Raw genomic sequence first — 14,467 nt, forward strand, 5'->3', positions numbered from 1 at the left:
CAATCGCTTTATCACCTTCGCGGATGCCTTGAAAGTCTTGGCATTATCTGAAATGATTAAAGATGGAACCCCTCTCCTCGCGACAAATTTTCGTAAGCAACGTACAAACGTAGTCGCCGTAAGGTCAGCAACCAAGTCTAAATGAACCGCTCTCGTTACACAGCAAGTGAACAATGCTAAATAACACTTCGCCATTTCTCCTGTCTGGGACTTGACGAACAACGGACCAGCAAAATCTATACCTACCTTCGAAAACGGTGTGGACTCTCTAACTCTGAAGTCTGGCAGTGCTGCTACAGGTGGGGATTTAAAGGGTTTTCCCTGCGCCTTCTTGCAAGTCACGCACTCCTTCAAAACCTTCTTTACAGCCTGCCTACCCTTCGGCACCCAAAACCGCGACCTCAGCTTGAAACCACCAAGCGCGAGCCTTGTCTTCGCCTTGTCATGCAATTCACTGGCGTCTTGGGTGGTCTTGTCACCGGTAACGAGATCGTCAACGTAAAAGCTCCTCTTCATTACACGCACGAACTCTGGGTCGATTTCGGTAAATGCGTCCAAATGGTACTGGAGGGTAGCATTCAGCAAGAAGGGTGAACAATTTACCCCGAAAACAACCCGACAGAACCTGTAAACCACCGGGTCTACTTGTTCACTTTCGACATTGTTTACCCAAAGAAATCTTAAGCAATCCCGGTCACGCAATTTGACCTCCACATTTAGAAAGGCCTTTTCAATGTCGCCGACTAACGCAACGCGCTTTTCCCTGAATCTAATCAAAATATCATATAACAATGGCGACAAAGTGGGTCCCACATGTAAACAATCATTCAACGACACACCCCCTTTGCCTTCCTTTGAAGATGCGTCATAAACCACGCGAACCTTTGTTGTTTTGGCTTCATTCCGAATAACTGCGTGGTGTGGCAGATAATGGACTTTGTCAGGCGCTTCTAATTCCGGTACCCTTTCAATAATACCAACTTCCGCTTGTTCTTTGATAATTTCGTCATATGCTTTCAAATTCTCCGGTACGTTTCTCAACCTTTCGATCTGGCCCTTTAGACGCTTCACACTGTTTCGGTATTGTGATGAAATTTTGTGGGCCGAGGCCAGGAACGTGTTCGATAATTGAGTCAGTTTGCTAGACATAACGTCTCGTAGTCACGTTCGTAGTCACGTTCGTCGAACGTGACTACGAGACGTTATGTCTAGCAAACTGACTCAACTGTTTCGGTAGTTGTTAGGTAAAGGCCCATGTCCCTCTTTCCATGGAAGGCCAACTTCGTATCTTTTCCCGTTAAACGAAATGGCATCTTTCAACGCTTCGTGGACCTCGTTTTCCTCCCTTATTCCTAGGGTTTCGAAATCCCACAATTTCCGAGCGCTATCCTGTAATTCTTGATTCAAAACGTGACCAACGAGATTAACGCTAATTTGCGTGTCATCTCGAAATCCCTTTAGTGGACCCGACAACACCCATCCCAAGCAGGTTTCCACGGCCACGGGTTGATCAACCTCCCCCCTTATGGTTCTCCCCTTTTGGAAACACCACAGATAATCTGCCCCGATCAGTACATCGACCCCAAGAATCTCCTCGTCACGATTGACATCCGAGAACCAAAGCCCTTGCAAATGTGGGTATTCAGTTTTCCTAATCTCGATGTGCTCGTTGCTGATTTGCGCAATGGTGGGGACCTCATACGCCTCGATTTTAATTCCATTCCCCCCCCGGAAAGGAAACACTTGTAGATCATAAACTCCCTTCAATCCGCTATCCTTCGTTTGCTGTCCAAACGTGCTAATTTCGATCCATTCCTTTCCTTTTTCTGATAACCCCGCTGATTGAACCGCTTTAGTTGTTATGAACGATCGATGGCTGCCAGCGTCAAACAACACTCGTACTCTCAAATTCCTTTTGTCACCCTTAATAACCGCTTGCGCGGTTTGTAGGGCGACCCTTCCCACGGTTCCCACGTGAAGAGTGGGGCTGGTGCCCGCTTGCTTATTCTGTAGCGCATCGCTCCCCCCGGTTCCCATAGTGTGGGCGAGCAAAGCATTACCGGCATTGTTGGAATTCAGTGAGTCATTACAATCACCATTGTGGGTGCGACTGAATTGATCCCTATTCGCGCTACCGCCCTTATAACAAATAGAAACGTGATGTTTCCCCTTACAAATACTACAAATTATCTTAGAATTACAATCACGAGAAATATGGCCCTTTCGCGCACAAATAAAACATCTACCGTACTTACGTAACAAAAGCCTCCTGTCCTCTACTGATGTAACATTGTCGCAATCCTGGTGGGCATGTCCGCCCTTACAATACGCACAAAAATCGTTTATTTTTGCTAGCAGAGCGCTAGCAGTGTTCAGTTCTTTTTCCTTGTCCCTTCGTGTGTTCTGGTTCCTTTCCTGCTTGTTCATCGCACAATGTTCCTCTCTAAGTTCCAGTTCGCTTATCAGTTCCTTTAACAAGTCGTCCATTTTCCATTCTGTGTGGTTCTTTCCTCTGGTGATTTGAAGTCTCACCACTTCCGGCAATTTGCCAACAATGGATGGCACAGCAATTCCTTCGTACGTGCTGGCATCGACGCCCAATGCTTTCAGGCCGCGATGGTGAATTTCGATTTGGTCGTAAAGTCTACGAAGGCCTGCCGTGTCCCTGCCGCTGAAAACTGCCGCGACGTTCAACAATTCATTGACATGCGCTCTCTCTATTACAACAGGCTTTCCAAATCTGCTTTTCAACAAATCAACGGCAACTTCGTAGTTGGGTGTTGTGAGCGCAAGTCCAGCAATGGTCGTTTTCGCAGCTCCCCCGACAAGACCACGCAGATACGCAAATTTGTCGACATTTGAAAGGCTCTGGTTTTTGTGAATAGAGCTCTCGTAGCTGTCCCAAAACTCCTGCCATTCTTCTACCTTTCCGTTAAACCGCTTAGCTTCTAGTTTGGGAAGCTTCACTCGCACGTTCTGAGTTGTGGCTGCATCACCGCTCGCATCTGGTGGGCTTTGCTGAGGGCTCAATGGGCTTTCAGGTTTCCGCGTTAGAAGCTCGGTCAGACTCGAAGTTATGGCCTTGATTTCACCCTTCAAATTTCCAGCAATTTGAACTTCTTCAGCGATATCTTCGTCGGTGACGCCCTCCACTTCCACAAGGTTTCTCAAAATTTCTTCGTCTAGCTTTCTTAAGTTCTCGAGCTGCTCTTCAAGCGCTGCTTTGAGTTGCGCGATTCGTAGTCTTGATTCTGCAGTAGGCTGGGCCTCGAGGTAGCCCTTAGCTTCTGGTAAGACTTGACTCACATAAGCCTTGTGTCCACCTCGTGTCTTTCGTTTGGTCTTCACCGCGGCTTCTGCCATGTCCAATCCTTTTTTGTCTTTCAAAGGCGATCGTTTCAATCAACTCACAGTATCCGGCTCGAAGGACCAAATGTCCGAGATTACTCCCGATGCTGGTTCACAATCAAATGAGGACTGTATATTTCCAAGCTATAAAATACGTTTATTCGTAGATTCACAGTTCTTTACAATTCCGTTCCGTTCTGATACGTTCTAATTCGTTCTAATTCGTTCTAATTCGTTCTGCCTTAACCTCTTACAACAATGTCTTATATACACAAGGAAATACAAGAATGTTGCGGTTGTAACCGCTAAACTTAGTCTTAACTAGTTACAAGCTTTCTTTGTTTGTTATAATCAAGTACGTGATCTACTTTTAGCCCATACGTGCTACATGCAAATGTCACGCGCAATATGTGACATTGTCCGAGAGAATTAACGTTGCGTAATACAAAGATTAAAATAAACTATTATTATCGGACATCAATAACTCGTCGAACTACCGACGCATCGTCAGCGCATTGACCGACACCATCTCGATGTCCAAACCTTCACACCAAAAATAATCCATCATATATGCACCGCCACAACATAGTAGCACTTAGGGACGAGTGTTTCTAAGCCCGCGGGAAAGTTTGAGCAACGCGAGTCGGCAGTGCCAAACCCCCGGCAAACCTCTTTCCGACTCGTCTCAAATCTTCCCGTGGGCGGAGAAGCGGGCGTCCTGCATCCCTGATTATGAGAGCCTGCTAGCAAGCTATGCCACAGAGACTCGCCTACCTGTTATTTGTTGAGCTCTGCCCTGAGAGTACATTATCTTGAGCAGCACTTCAATCTCGTCTGCCTTTTTTCCAGGCAGGGCTATCTCTTTAGCGTCTCTCTCTACGAAATCGGACGTGAACATTTTCTCGAACACTGGGGACCACATGGACAGCGTGCTCCTATGGACGTGAAATTTGGTTCCCTCTGCAGATAGCACCACGTCACTGAAGTGCCTTGGTTGTGAGAAGTCAGGGTCATTCATCACTTAAGCTAGTTAGAAATCAAGTGTTGTTATTGTAGAAATCAGATCGGCTCTTTGTACCTCTAATTTGGTTTTAAATACGTAACGTGTAAATGATTTCGTACCCAAGATCTGGGACTGGTGTTGATAACACGAACGCTTCTGTCTTCATTACCATTACCACCCTCCCCCATCCATCAAGCTATTCACCTACCCTCCCCCCCTTACATTATTATTAGCTGCTGCCGTTCCCTACCGATTCTAAAGCGCTCGATGTATGAAAGGTTGGATATCGGGAGACTTTATAAGACATAACAAGCTCAACAGGGAACACTCCCCGTAAGCCTCTGAGCAGGTAGGTTTTGCAATGTCAGATTACTTTGAGCAAAGGAGACAAAGGGAAAACACGTGCGAACAGACGGGCCGAGAAGTTTTGTTTCATACCGCGGTGTAACTATGGTTCTGATCAACTGACTGAAAGAAGTGTTTCTTCTATTCTGCACAATAAACGTAATCTACAGGAAATGTCTCAAGGAAAATCTTGACGTACCGCGAAACACAACAAGCAACAGATTTGAGTAGACAGCGATAGATATTCACACCAACTCTCTGATACCGCAAACAAATGCACTCACATACCGGGATTTCCATGTAAGCTGTCTGCTGCAATTGTATTAAGCAATGTAACTCACGAAAACTGATGCCACAGACGAGAAATTGAAGCAATTAGCACATTCATTTCTTGTCGCAGACAGACAGAGACTGAGCTCGTCTTGTTTGAATATAATTAGAGCCACAAATCCTATATTACATTTCTTTTTGCCGTCATGCTCTGTCAACTTCTCAGACAGGATTAAGAATCTGTCAATCAAAATTAATCTTAATAAATGAATTATGAATTAACATGCACATTACTCTCTTATTTCAAAGGGCTTCTGACTGATACTCTTTCAAAGCTGGGAATAACAGAAAAAAATGACATAGGAATGTAAAAAAATGTCACCATATAGTGAGAATGATCTGGTCTTCTAACACCCTGACATTGGTATGCATATTCTCCATATTGTACTCTTTATATTTGTTAAGGTGCTGACAAGGAGAAATTGTTCAACAATCAAGAGCTTTATTAGTTGGTGATCATTTCCTTTATTCCTGTGACCTTATTGTGTAATTCAAGGCTGATATTGTAAGGAGAAATTACTGGTTGATGCCAGTAACTTTCAGGGCGGTAGAAGGATTAAGAGTGGTGCAAGAAAGCCAGAGCTGAAAGTTCAGAAGGAGTGAGAAAATAATGAGATACAGGCAAACTTCACTGACTTCCACAGTTTAGAAGAGTTATAAATATCATCCTTGGCCCAGATTGCCAATTCCTTGAACTGTTACTTTTGTGCAAACATTTCATTTAAAATGCACACTGCTTGTCTCCAATCTCATCTGTAATACATTTTTAATCTTACATTACAGTACATGTAAATGCTGCCTTCAATCAATATGCAACTTTTAAATACAAATTCATATTTACATTCTTTCAAATGGTTATCACTATAATCTTAATTCTCATTAGTAATTCTCCCAACTTCTTGTCATACAAATTTGTATGATTTTATTCAGTAAAATTTGGTATTGGATCAACTAATAATCCCTATTTGATATTTTTCTTTTTTCTCATCACTTGTCTGATTGGTATGATTTTGATACAGTATGGAGAAATTGTATCTTGGTCACTCATGGTAGTTGAAGGGTTAAAAAAGCATGTCAGTGTGACTATAGGGTGTGTGGTTGTGTCAAAGAAATCATCAGGGACCTTAAGAAACCACGACGGCGACGCCAAGGAAGACTTCGTTTAAAAAATGAATTTCTACTCTTAGTTAGAATTTCAAAAATGGCTGCAGGAGCTTACTGTCTCATACAGCGCCACAGTTCAACTTCAGCATGACGTATAAAGTAGCCGTTGAGTTCCAAATGGAAATTAAAATAATTTGCCATCGTGGTTTCGGTTCACATACGACACAAATTTTGGCGATTTCATGTTGTTGTTTTGCATAGGATGGCTATGAAATGTACAAAGTTTCAAAATGCATGTGCTGAGCTATTGTTCTGCCAATTAGATCTCTTGTTTTTCCATGTCCTCATTGCCGTCGCCATCGTGGTTTCTTAAGGTCCCTATTATTCCCTTGTCTTTGCAAATGCCTGGTTGGCCTTAGGCAACATTCCTGTTGTATTGTTCTGTGTATAGACAATCCAAAGATCTGAGGTGTTACCAAAGCTTTTGCTTCCCTTATAGCAATTGGAAGTGAAGCTGACAACAGGGGAGGATTCTTATTCATCTTGATTCCATGATATTACATTGGTTTTCAGTAGCTATTGGACAAATTCTGGTGGTTGGATTGTGGGAGGGTCAATATCACTTCCATAGTCAAAATAGTTCTCTCTTACAGTGGATTTTGTATCTTTCTCAACATCAATAACAGTTTCTATTTCAATTTCATCTTTTTCTGATGATTCACTACCACAAATTCCAAGTACATCAAGATCTGCTGCAATCTTTTTTTTCTGCTCCTTTGTCAGGTGGGTGCTGCCAGGTTTTGTGGTAAGAGGTCGGGCTGTTGTTGGTCTTGCATAAAAAGGCCTAGCAGACTTAGGCTGTGATAGTCTCAGTTCCTCAGTGGTGGACTCGTCTGGTGTTGTAGAAGATGAAACTGGTGAATCTATGGGCTTATCCAGACCTTTTCCAGATTCTTTGAGCTTCTTTATCTCTGAATCAAGAATGCCCTTAACCTTCTCTATTGAAGGCTTAAGTTCATCATATGTGTCATTCACTTCTTGACAAATTTGATGCTGTTCTACACCACTAGTATCATTATTACTCTCTACACTGTGTTTACCAGATGCACTTGTAGCATTGTCAGCACCATGGGTTTCTGGAAAGTCACACCCCTGTGGCTCAGGGCGGGGTTGTCTACTCAAAACCCATCGGTATGGGTTGGCTTTGTTGAGCTTTGAGTTATCTGATTGAGGAAGCTGCTGAGGGGAACAGGAAAATTTTTTCAAACCTGTATCGACATGTTTTCTTGGAGACATAATTTTTTCTACCCTTTTCTTTCCAAGTTCTTTGATAACAGCTTCTAAATGAGAATCTATCAAGTCACGTTTCTTTTTTATCATTTTTTCCTTGTCACCATTTCGTTTCAGTTTCAACCATTCATCATAACTTAATGCCTGCATTTTTTTCAGCGAGTCATGACTGGATGCAGCGTTAGTTGCTTTTGCCTTGGTGTCAGCATTCTTGGTGGGCCTTTCCTTTGCTGTTTTTGGTCTTTTTGTGGCTGTTTTTGGATGAGAAAGGGACATTTGTTTTGTGTGATCCATAGCAGTTTTTGAACGCTGCTTTACAAGATTGGCAGCATTTCCTTCCTTACTTGATTCACTTTTCATATCAAGAAGTACTTTTTTTTTACTATAATTTTGATCTTCAGCAGGGGATGCTGAGAAAGGTTCTTTAGTCATTAACATTGATTTAGGCACTGATTCTCTTTTATCTTCAGACACCTCCCCTGCTTGGCACTTAAAACTCCTCACAACCCTATACTTAGGGGGTAGTAGTGAAGTAGATTCACTTGAGTGTAAACTGCCATCCCCTTGTTGAGGTGTGACCCTGGTGTGACTTTTCCTCCATTCAAGTTTTGCCTGTTTGCGTTTCTTTCTTAGCCATAACCCAACCCTTTCAATGGATTCAAAAGCCCTTTCAGCTTGAATACGGGCCTCCTCTTGTAAAGCAGCCCTTTTTGCACGTTTTTCCTGTCGTTCCAACTTTTTTTGCTTGCGAGCCACAATGGCTTTTTTATGAAGCCAGGTCTTTATAACAGGGTTATCAGTTTCTTTAAGTTGGTGCTCTGATCTGAAGCTTTTTCTAGTCCCATCAGGATTTTTCACTTTGCTGTCGAGTTTCTGAGTTTCATCCTCTTGTTTTATAGTATCTTTGTTTGCATCCCTGGGGGCAGATCTGGTTTGTTTTTTCTTCTTCCTAGAAATCAGAGGTTTCTTCTTCGTTTCTCTCTCTTCGTCACTAATCCACACTGTTTCCTCTGGTAATGGAAAAAGAGGAAATGATGACAACCTTGTTTGACAGCTCTTACTTCTACATGTCTTCTTGAACAACACCGGGTATGTTCCAACTGGGAATGCACTATCTTTTCCTTTTTTCACACTTTCACTTTGAGAACTACCATTACGCTTCGTGGATGTTTCAGCGATGTTTTTCTCTCTATCGAGCTCCAAATCGCTGGCGGAGGAATCCTCAAGAAATTGCTTCAAGAACTGAAAATTCTCTTTTCCTCTTGACCGTGACTTCGGCATCATAGAAGATCGAGTTCAAACGCACGCGGATTTGTCGTCGCACAAAACACGCTATAATACTAATGTAAGTTGCAAGTATCCAATTCTAGGCCAACAAGCTTGCAATCATGGTCGTCGTATCTATTTTCTGATGTGTTGTTCGTTTCAAATAACCGAGGATCAAAATATGGCGCTACAATAACTTAGTCGCTATGGAAACGAACCGATAAAGTACTGGAGAGTAGATTACAAAATGGCGGCAAAGTAGGCTGCATGTGGGTTTTCGCGGATTCGCTGAATGGCAGAATCTGCTATAAGTAACGACGAATTCCTGTACTTTAACGTTGAGGATCTTCGATACGAAGGTTTGTGTGGTTTTTTATTCCGTGTTAGATCCCAAAATCATTTAATTTGCTGTTTCTCCATCATGTACATGTACGAGCGCTTATTTTAGCCAATTTAACTCAGAGAGAATACGCTTTTAAGAACGGTTTTTCTAGATGTTTTTAAATAATCTTTTCCAACCGATCGACCTCTGCTTCAGATTATTGTATGGCTGCTGATCAAAGCTTCTGTAGTGCTCTGTCGACAATCGCGCGTTGCGCGATCGCAATTATTGGACTAAAAAAAATAATCTTTCATTTTTCCATGTAGTTTAGGTTTCCTTATATTAAAACCGGGACTGATTTGATGTAATTTGATTTGATGCAACTGGTAACCAGAGCTACTCTTTTACGGCGTTTGGGCCCAAAGGACTATTAGTTTCTCTGAAAAAAGGATTCCGCTTTTATTTATTGTTTTGTTTCCAACTCCCTCTAAAATTACGCCAGTCCTCTCTCGTCTGATTGTAAGATCTTGAGTTACAAAATAATGTAATGTAATGTGACGGATAAATTGTCTAGGTTACTGCTGAAGGAGACATTTCACTCTGAGCCGTTGCAGTCATACTGAACTGATTAGAATTCTTTTTTCAAAGATCGTTGGTCATATTTCTGTATTAGAAATGACAGTTTATTTTTAATTGTATTATCCATGCAATTGTTGTGTTGGTCACAGCTGTGACCCACCTGTATGTTTATTGTAAAGGGTCACAGGTACCTGCTAAAAAAAACATTCTTAAATCATCTAACTTAGAAAGAAAAGATCTGAGGTTTTCTGCCAGTGGTTCATCATAATTGTTTGTTCATTGATTCTTCTATTTGAGAGTATGGGAATCAACCTTTGTGGAAGTAGCTGATGGCATATGTTTTGATTGACAAGCAATGCAAATAGGAACACCAATTAGTTGTTTGTTTGTTAGTCTGAGATAACTGTGGGTTTTGTGTGTACATGACACACAGGAACACCTCAACTGGAATAATGAAGACTGCCATAGAGAAGGATTGAACCAGCAACTGGGAGAGAAGCTCTGTAACTGAAGAACCTTGTTTAAAGAACCTATTTTGACTTCCATTTTTCTTGAAATATCATGATATAGGCTCATGAGTCAGACCTGAGAAACTACATCAATGATAGCTTTTTCAAGATGGGTGTCTGTGGTATTCCAACTGTGAAACCTAAACAAGGAAAGCTTATTTACATTGGATTTATTTTATTTGGTGTTTTGATGTCTGCACTTACATTTTTACCAGCCTTCAGAAGATTCTTTGTGGTAAATTCTTTGTACTGTAACAGAAATACAAGTGAAGGGAAATGCGATACTTTGGTAGGGCACATTTTGCTGTACCGGTTTTTCATTGGAATGATGGTGTTCTTTTTGCTCTTGGCAATAATCAACTGCCAGCTGACTGTGTTCACGACATTCAGCAATTGGCTTGAGAATGGCCTCTGGTTCATCAAGTTTCATCTGTTTTGTTTCTGTGTTCTCTTATCACTTCTCATTCCCGAAGGACACCTCAGCAATGCGATAATGCATGTTGGTTGGATTGGAAGTTTCATTGTTATGATTATTCAGGCCATTTTGATCATTGATCTAGCAAAAGCTCTCAATGCTTATTGGGTGGAAAGAATGGAAGTCTCCTTGCGACCAAAATTGTGGTATTTTTCAATGTTACTCTTCACGTCTCTGTTATACACTTTTTCTTTAGCATTTATTGTGTATTTTTATGCCACTTATACCACTTCAAAAGATTGTAGAACAAACCTAATATTTGTCACAACTGTTGTTTTGCTTTGTACTTTTGCATCACTCTTGTCAATTCATCCCAAAGTGCGAGAAACTGGACTCCTTCAAGCTGGCATTGTTACGACATATTCTGTATATTTTGGATGGACCTGCTTGCAGCATTATCCCTATTCTGCCTGCAATCCTAGCTGGAATTTTTTAATCCTTACAGAATTTAATTTCCATATTCAACTGAGCATGATCTTTGACGCTTTTGTGACATTTTCACTGCTGGTATACAGCGTACTTCAAGAAGCTTCAGTGCAGCATCTTCTAACTAACACCAATCTTATTGTCGACTGTTGGAATTTCCAGTCCCAAGTTGAGAACCACCCTTCAACTGTCCAGGAGAGTGAGGAAAAGCTACTGGTCACCTCAACATATCTCTTGTTTTACCTTTTTCTTATTTTGATTTGCCTACACCTCTTAATGGTTATAAGCAACTATTACACCCCTGAAGGTATAGTTGGCACTGAAGACGAAGTGCTGGAGTCAGAATACGACAAACTTGTGGACATGGATAAATATGTGAAGTCGTTAAGCCAGTGGGTTGCCTCTTGTCTTAAAATGATTGTGTGTGTTGCTTTTCTTCTCCTGTATATGTGGACTATTCTATCGCCTGTTGTTTTACCAGCAAACAAGTAACTCCAGCCCACAATTTTACTACATTTTACTAAAAGCAGCCAAAAGGTGATGGAAAAAGACAAACTTATCAGCTAGTTTAAATTGTAATGCGATCCAAGTTCTCTCAACTAATTTATAAGGAAGTAAGCAGCTGCTAGTAAGGGAAATTGCTCAGTACATCTGATCACAAGAGTTATGGGGAAAATATTATCATAATGATAATGCTTATCAAGGCTTTGAGCTCAACCTTTTCTAAAGTTGCTATTCGGTGACCTAAAATTGTAAATTGGTTGCCAGAATTAAGATAATGGTCAGTAGAAAAATATTCATAGGAATATTTTTAGTGACACACTAAACCACTAACTATCTAATGATTCTTTTCTGTAGAGTAAGCCGTTCATGGCTGTTTTTGGCTGGCATCTAATTTCTTCTATATATATATATATAGTAGGTAATGGAAGAGCATGAGTGATGTCTTGTGAAATTTGTAATTTCACTATGTCTTCAGACAATATATTACTTTTATAAGCATGTTTGTAGTGACATACCAATTTTGATTATAATCTATACATTAATGTAATCAGATATAATTATGCTAAAACTTTAGAACTGTTAGGGTGAGTGATATCAAGCAATTTGAGTATCATTCATGACTATGATTTATTTTCAACCTGGTGTTTTCTTATTTGGTGATGATATAAAATACTGTTTTGTGTAAATTCCTGGCATACTCTGTAATACATATTACTGCTAATCAATCACTAGTGTTTTAAAAACTACAATGCACCCTTCACCCATGTTACCAGATTTTGTTTTCAGTTCAACTTGGTGGGTGTTTTGATAAAAAAAAATACCTATAAGTTCACTTACATCTTGCATTTATAGATCTTCCAGACCTTACTAGTTGTACTGCACCATTGAACAGTGATGAAGGAGATCCCTTCTCCCCGGGGTTATTTGGTAAGAGAAAATCTAGGAGACGTACTGGAAGACTGGTGACAGTAAATAATCAGAAAATTGCATTGTTCAAATATAAAGGAACAGTTCATGCTATGGATGAAAAGTGTCCACACATGGGTGAGTAGTTGCAAGGGTCAGTCCGCGAAATAATTAACAATTATTTCACGAGCGCGCATTGGATATGAGATGATAGATAGCCAATGAGGCACGTAGTGCCGAGTTGGCTATAATCATCTCATATCTACCAAGTGCGAGTGGAGTAATTGTTTTATTAAAAAAAAACGCCCCCAAGTTACTAGACAAATCTTCTTGACTTTATTTTGTAAGAAGAAACCGGATATTACAATGTACAGACATTAGATTATGGTATATTGGCTCATATACCATAATGGCTAAGCAATTAAAAAGTATTGAATTGCATTATCCAATGATCCAGTTTTAATAAGATAATTTATTTAATGTCAAGTGTACATGGGCAGTGGTCTCTTAATCTCTCCAACCCCAAGGCTCATGATTTAAGTGTTTGAAAAGCTAGTAAACTGAGTACTATATGTGCTGAAAGCTTGGGGAAAAAAATATAGGAAATAAAAGAAGATCTAAAGACTAGCATGTAATACTCACAGAAAATTTATCATTGCACGGTGCAAACAGTTAATAAGAGTACTCAAACTGATCAGGTAGTGGTTGTAATCTTGATCAAACACCAAGTTCTTTAACTAATTTACTATGAAAAGTGTAAGCAGCTAGAGGGGAGAATCTGCAATCAGATCTTGGGAGTTAAAAGGTTTAATGATTTCTGTTCTGTGCAGGTGGCCCTCTTCATCTTGGAGACATTGAAGAGTTGGGCCAGGCAGCCTTGCCATGCATTGTGTGTCCTTGGCACAATTGGAAGTTCTCTTTAGAAAATGGATTTGTGAAAGATCCTGCTCATGAGAAGGGTAAAACAGTTGGTATTTATCCTGTCCAAGTCACTGATGGGGGAGAATTGCGAGTTGGCTTCAGGTCTTTTCACCCAGACTTTTTCAATGGTGCACTGGAATTCTAGGTATAAAAAGCTCTCAGATCGTGCAAGTTCCGTACATAAGAGAATCTGGTTGTGCATTGTACTGAAGCTGACAGGAATGCCCAGCATGTTATGGTACAGTGTGATTTACAGTGAGGTTTACAGAGTGGAGTTGGTGTTCTTAGTTGAGTGTACTCAAACACAATGCACTGAATCCTGCATTTGACACAAGAAAAGGGCTGATTAACAGTACACACAATCCTCTGGGAACAAGTTCAAATGGTACATGTTGATTGCATGTAATACTGAGTCAATTGTTGGTCAACAGGGACATGTTGGTTAGTGAGCCATCTATGTTCTTGGATTCAAATGTGTGAAAAATCCACACATCTTCAGTCGGTGGTGTTTTTGTCTTGTCTAGATGATTGTGGACCAATACAAATATCTTTGCAATACTGGGGAAGATAGATATTCTGCAATGCATTATGTTTCTGTTTTTTGTTGATTATTCCTGTATTTATGGTATGTCTATGCTTTTGAATTAGTTTCATAAGGTTTGAAATGAAGGTAGTTCACTGTACAGAAATGTTTATATAGGTTTTTTTAGGTACTCTTTAATGATAAGGTATTGTAGAAAAACAATCCATTCAAAATAGCCCATGTACACAAAGGGGCTCACAATGACAGTTAACACAATGATGGAACATAGAAATGATTCTGTGAAACTCCAATTCTTGAAGTTTTGTTATAATTTTTATTGTAATTTTTACAGAAACCATAGGCTGCATTCAAAAAACAACTCCTTAAATTGTTTATATTATTTTGAATAATAATTATTAAAAAAGTAATTCAAATTTGGTGATAATTGCATTGAAATTGTCAGACTCCAAAAGTGTTGGAGCAATCTTCAACTGAGTGTCAAAAGTAATGTGGGATTGTTTTGTTTTGTTTTGCATTACTTTGCTCTATGATTGGTCCAGAGAAACTTGCACCATTTTTGCAACCAATCAGATGTAAAACTAAAACCAATCTCAAC

General features: G+C 40.3%; 5 protein-coding genes across 10 annotated transcripts in view; 1 reads left to right on the forward strand and 4 right to left on the reverse strand.

The window, feature by feature from the left end:
* LOC148722315 (uncharacterized) overlaps nt 1–1,164 on the reverse strand; it is a 1,970-nt gene extending 806 nt beyond the window's left edge. The window contains exon 1 of the mRNA XM_088736359.1: nt 1–1,164. This exon is cut by the window's left edge and continues 806 nt beyond it. Coding sequence (XP_088592485.1) covers nt 1–1,149 — 1,149 coding nt within the window. The 5' untranslated portion in view covers nt 1,150–1,164.
* LOC111330250 (kelch-like protein 24) overlaps nt 1–5,182 on the reverse strand; it is a 10,740-nt gene extending 5,558 nt beyond the window's left edge. Inside the window, exons 1-2 of one of the 3 annotated variants that reach the window (XM_088736371.1) lie at nt 4,985–5,182; nt 4,123–4,374 (exon numbers count right to left, since the gene is read on the reverse strand). In XM_088736371.1, coding sequence (XP_088592497.1) covers nt 4,123–4,366 — 244 coding nt within the window. In that variant the 5' untranslated portion in view covers nt 4,367–4,374; nt 4,985–5,182. Of the gene's footprint in view, nt 1–4,122; nt 4,375–4,895 lie in introns of all 3 variants that reach the window. The other 2 variants (XM_088736370.1, XM_088736369.1) reach the window with 2 other exon arrangements.
* Nucleotides 1,204–3,732, reverse strand: LOC148722316 (uncharacterized). The gene has a single exon (XM_088736356.1). The coding sequence runs from the start codon at nt 3,361–3,363 to the stop codon at nt 1,222–1,224; it is 2,142 nt and encodes a 713-aa protein (XP_088592482.1). The 5' UTR covers nt 3,364–3,732; the 3' UTR covers nt 1,204–1,221.
* Nucleotides 4,545–14,285, forward strand: LOC111330249 (Rieske domain-containing protein). 4 transcript variants are annotated; one of them, XM_088736367.1, is made up of 4 exons: nt 4,545–4,700; nt 5,276–5,390; nt 12,354–12,545; nt 13,238–14,285. In XM_088736367.1, the coding sequence occupies exons 3-4, from the start codon at nt 12,521–12,523 to the stop codon at nt 13,471–13,473; spliced, it is 261 nt and encodes an 86-aa protein (XP_088592493.1). In that variant the 5' UTR covers nt 4,545–4,700; nt 5,276–5,390; nt 12,354–12,520; the 3' UTR covers nt 13,474–14,285. The 4 variants fall into 4 exon arrangements, with proteins under 4 accessions (XP_088592493.1, XP_088592494.1, XP_022790812.2 ...); XM_088736368.1 differs by lacking the exon at nt 5,276–5,390 and having other exon boundaries at nt 4,591–4,700; XM_022935077.2 differs by lacking the exons at nt 4,545–4,700; nt 5,276–5,390 and adding an exon at nt 8,903–9,045.
* On the reverse strand, nt 5,776–8,860 carry LOC111330246 (uncharacterized). The gene has a single exon (XM_022935074.2). The coding sequence runs from the start codon at nt 8,702–8,704 to the stop codon at nt 6,707–6,709; it is 1,998 nt and encodes a 665-aa protein (XP_022790809.2). The 5' UTR covers nt 8,705–8,860; the 3' UTR covers nt 5,776–6,706.
* Nucleotides 14,286–14,467: the final 182 nt, after the last annotated feature.

Source organism: Stylophora pistillata, chromosome 10 (assembly GCF_964205215.1).
Source record: "Stylophora pistillata chromosome 10, jaStyPist1.2, whole genome shotgun sequence".
Taxonomy (NCBI): domain Eukaryota; kingdom Metazoa; phylum Cnidaria; class Anthozoa; order Scleractinia; family Pocilloporidae; genus Stylophora; species Stylophora pistillata.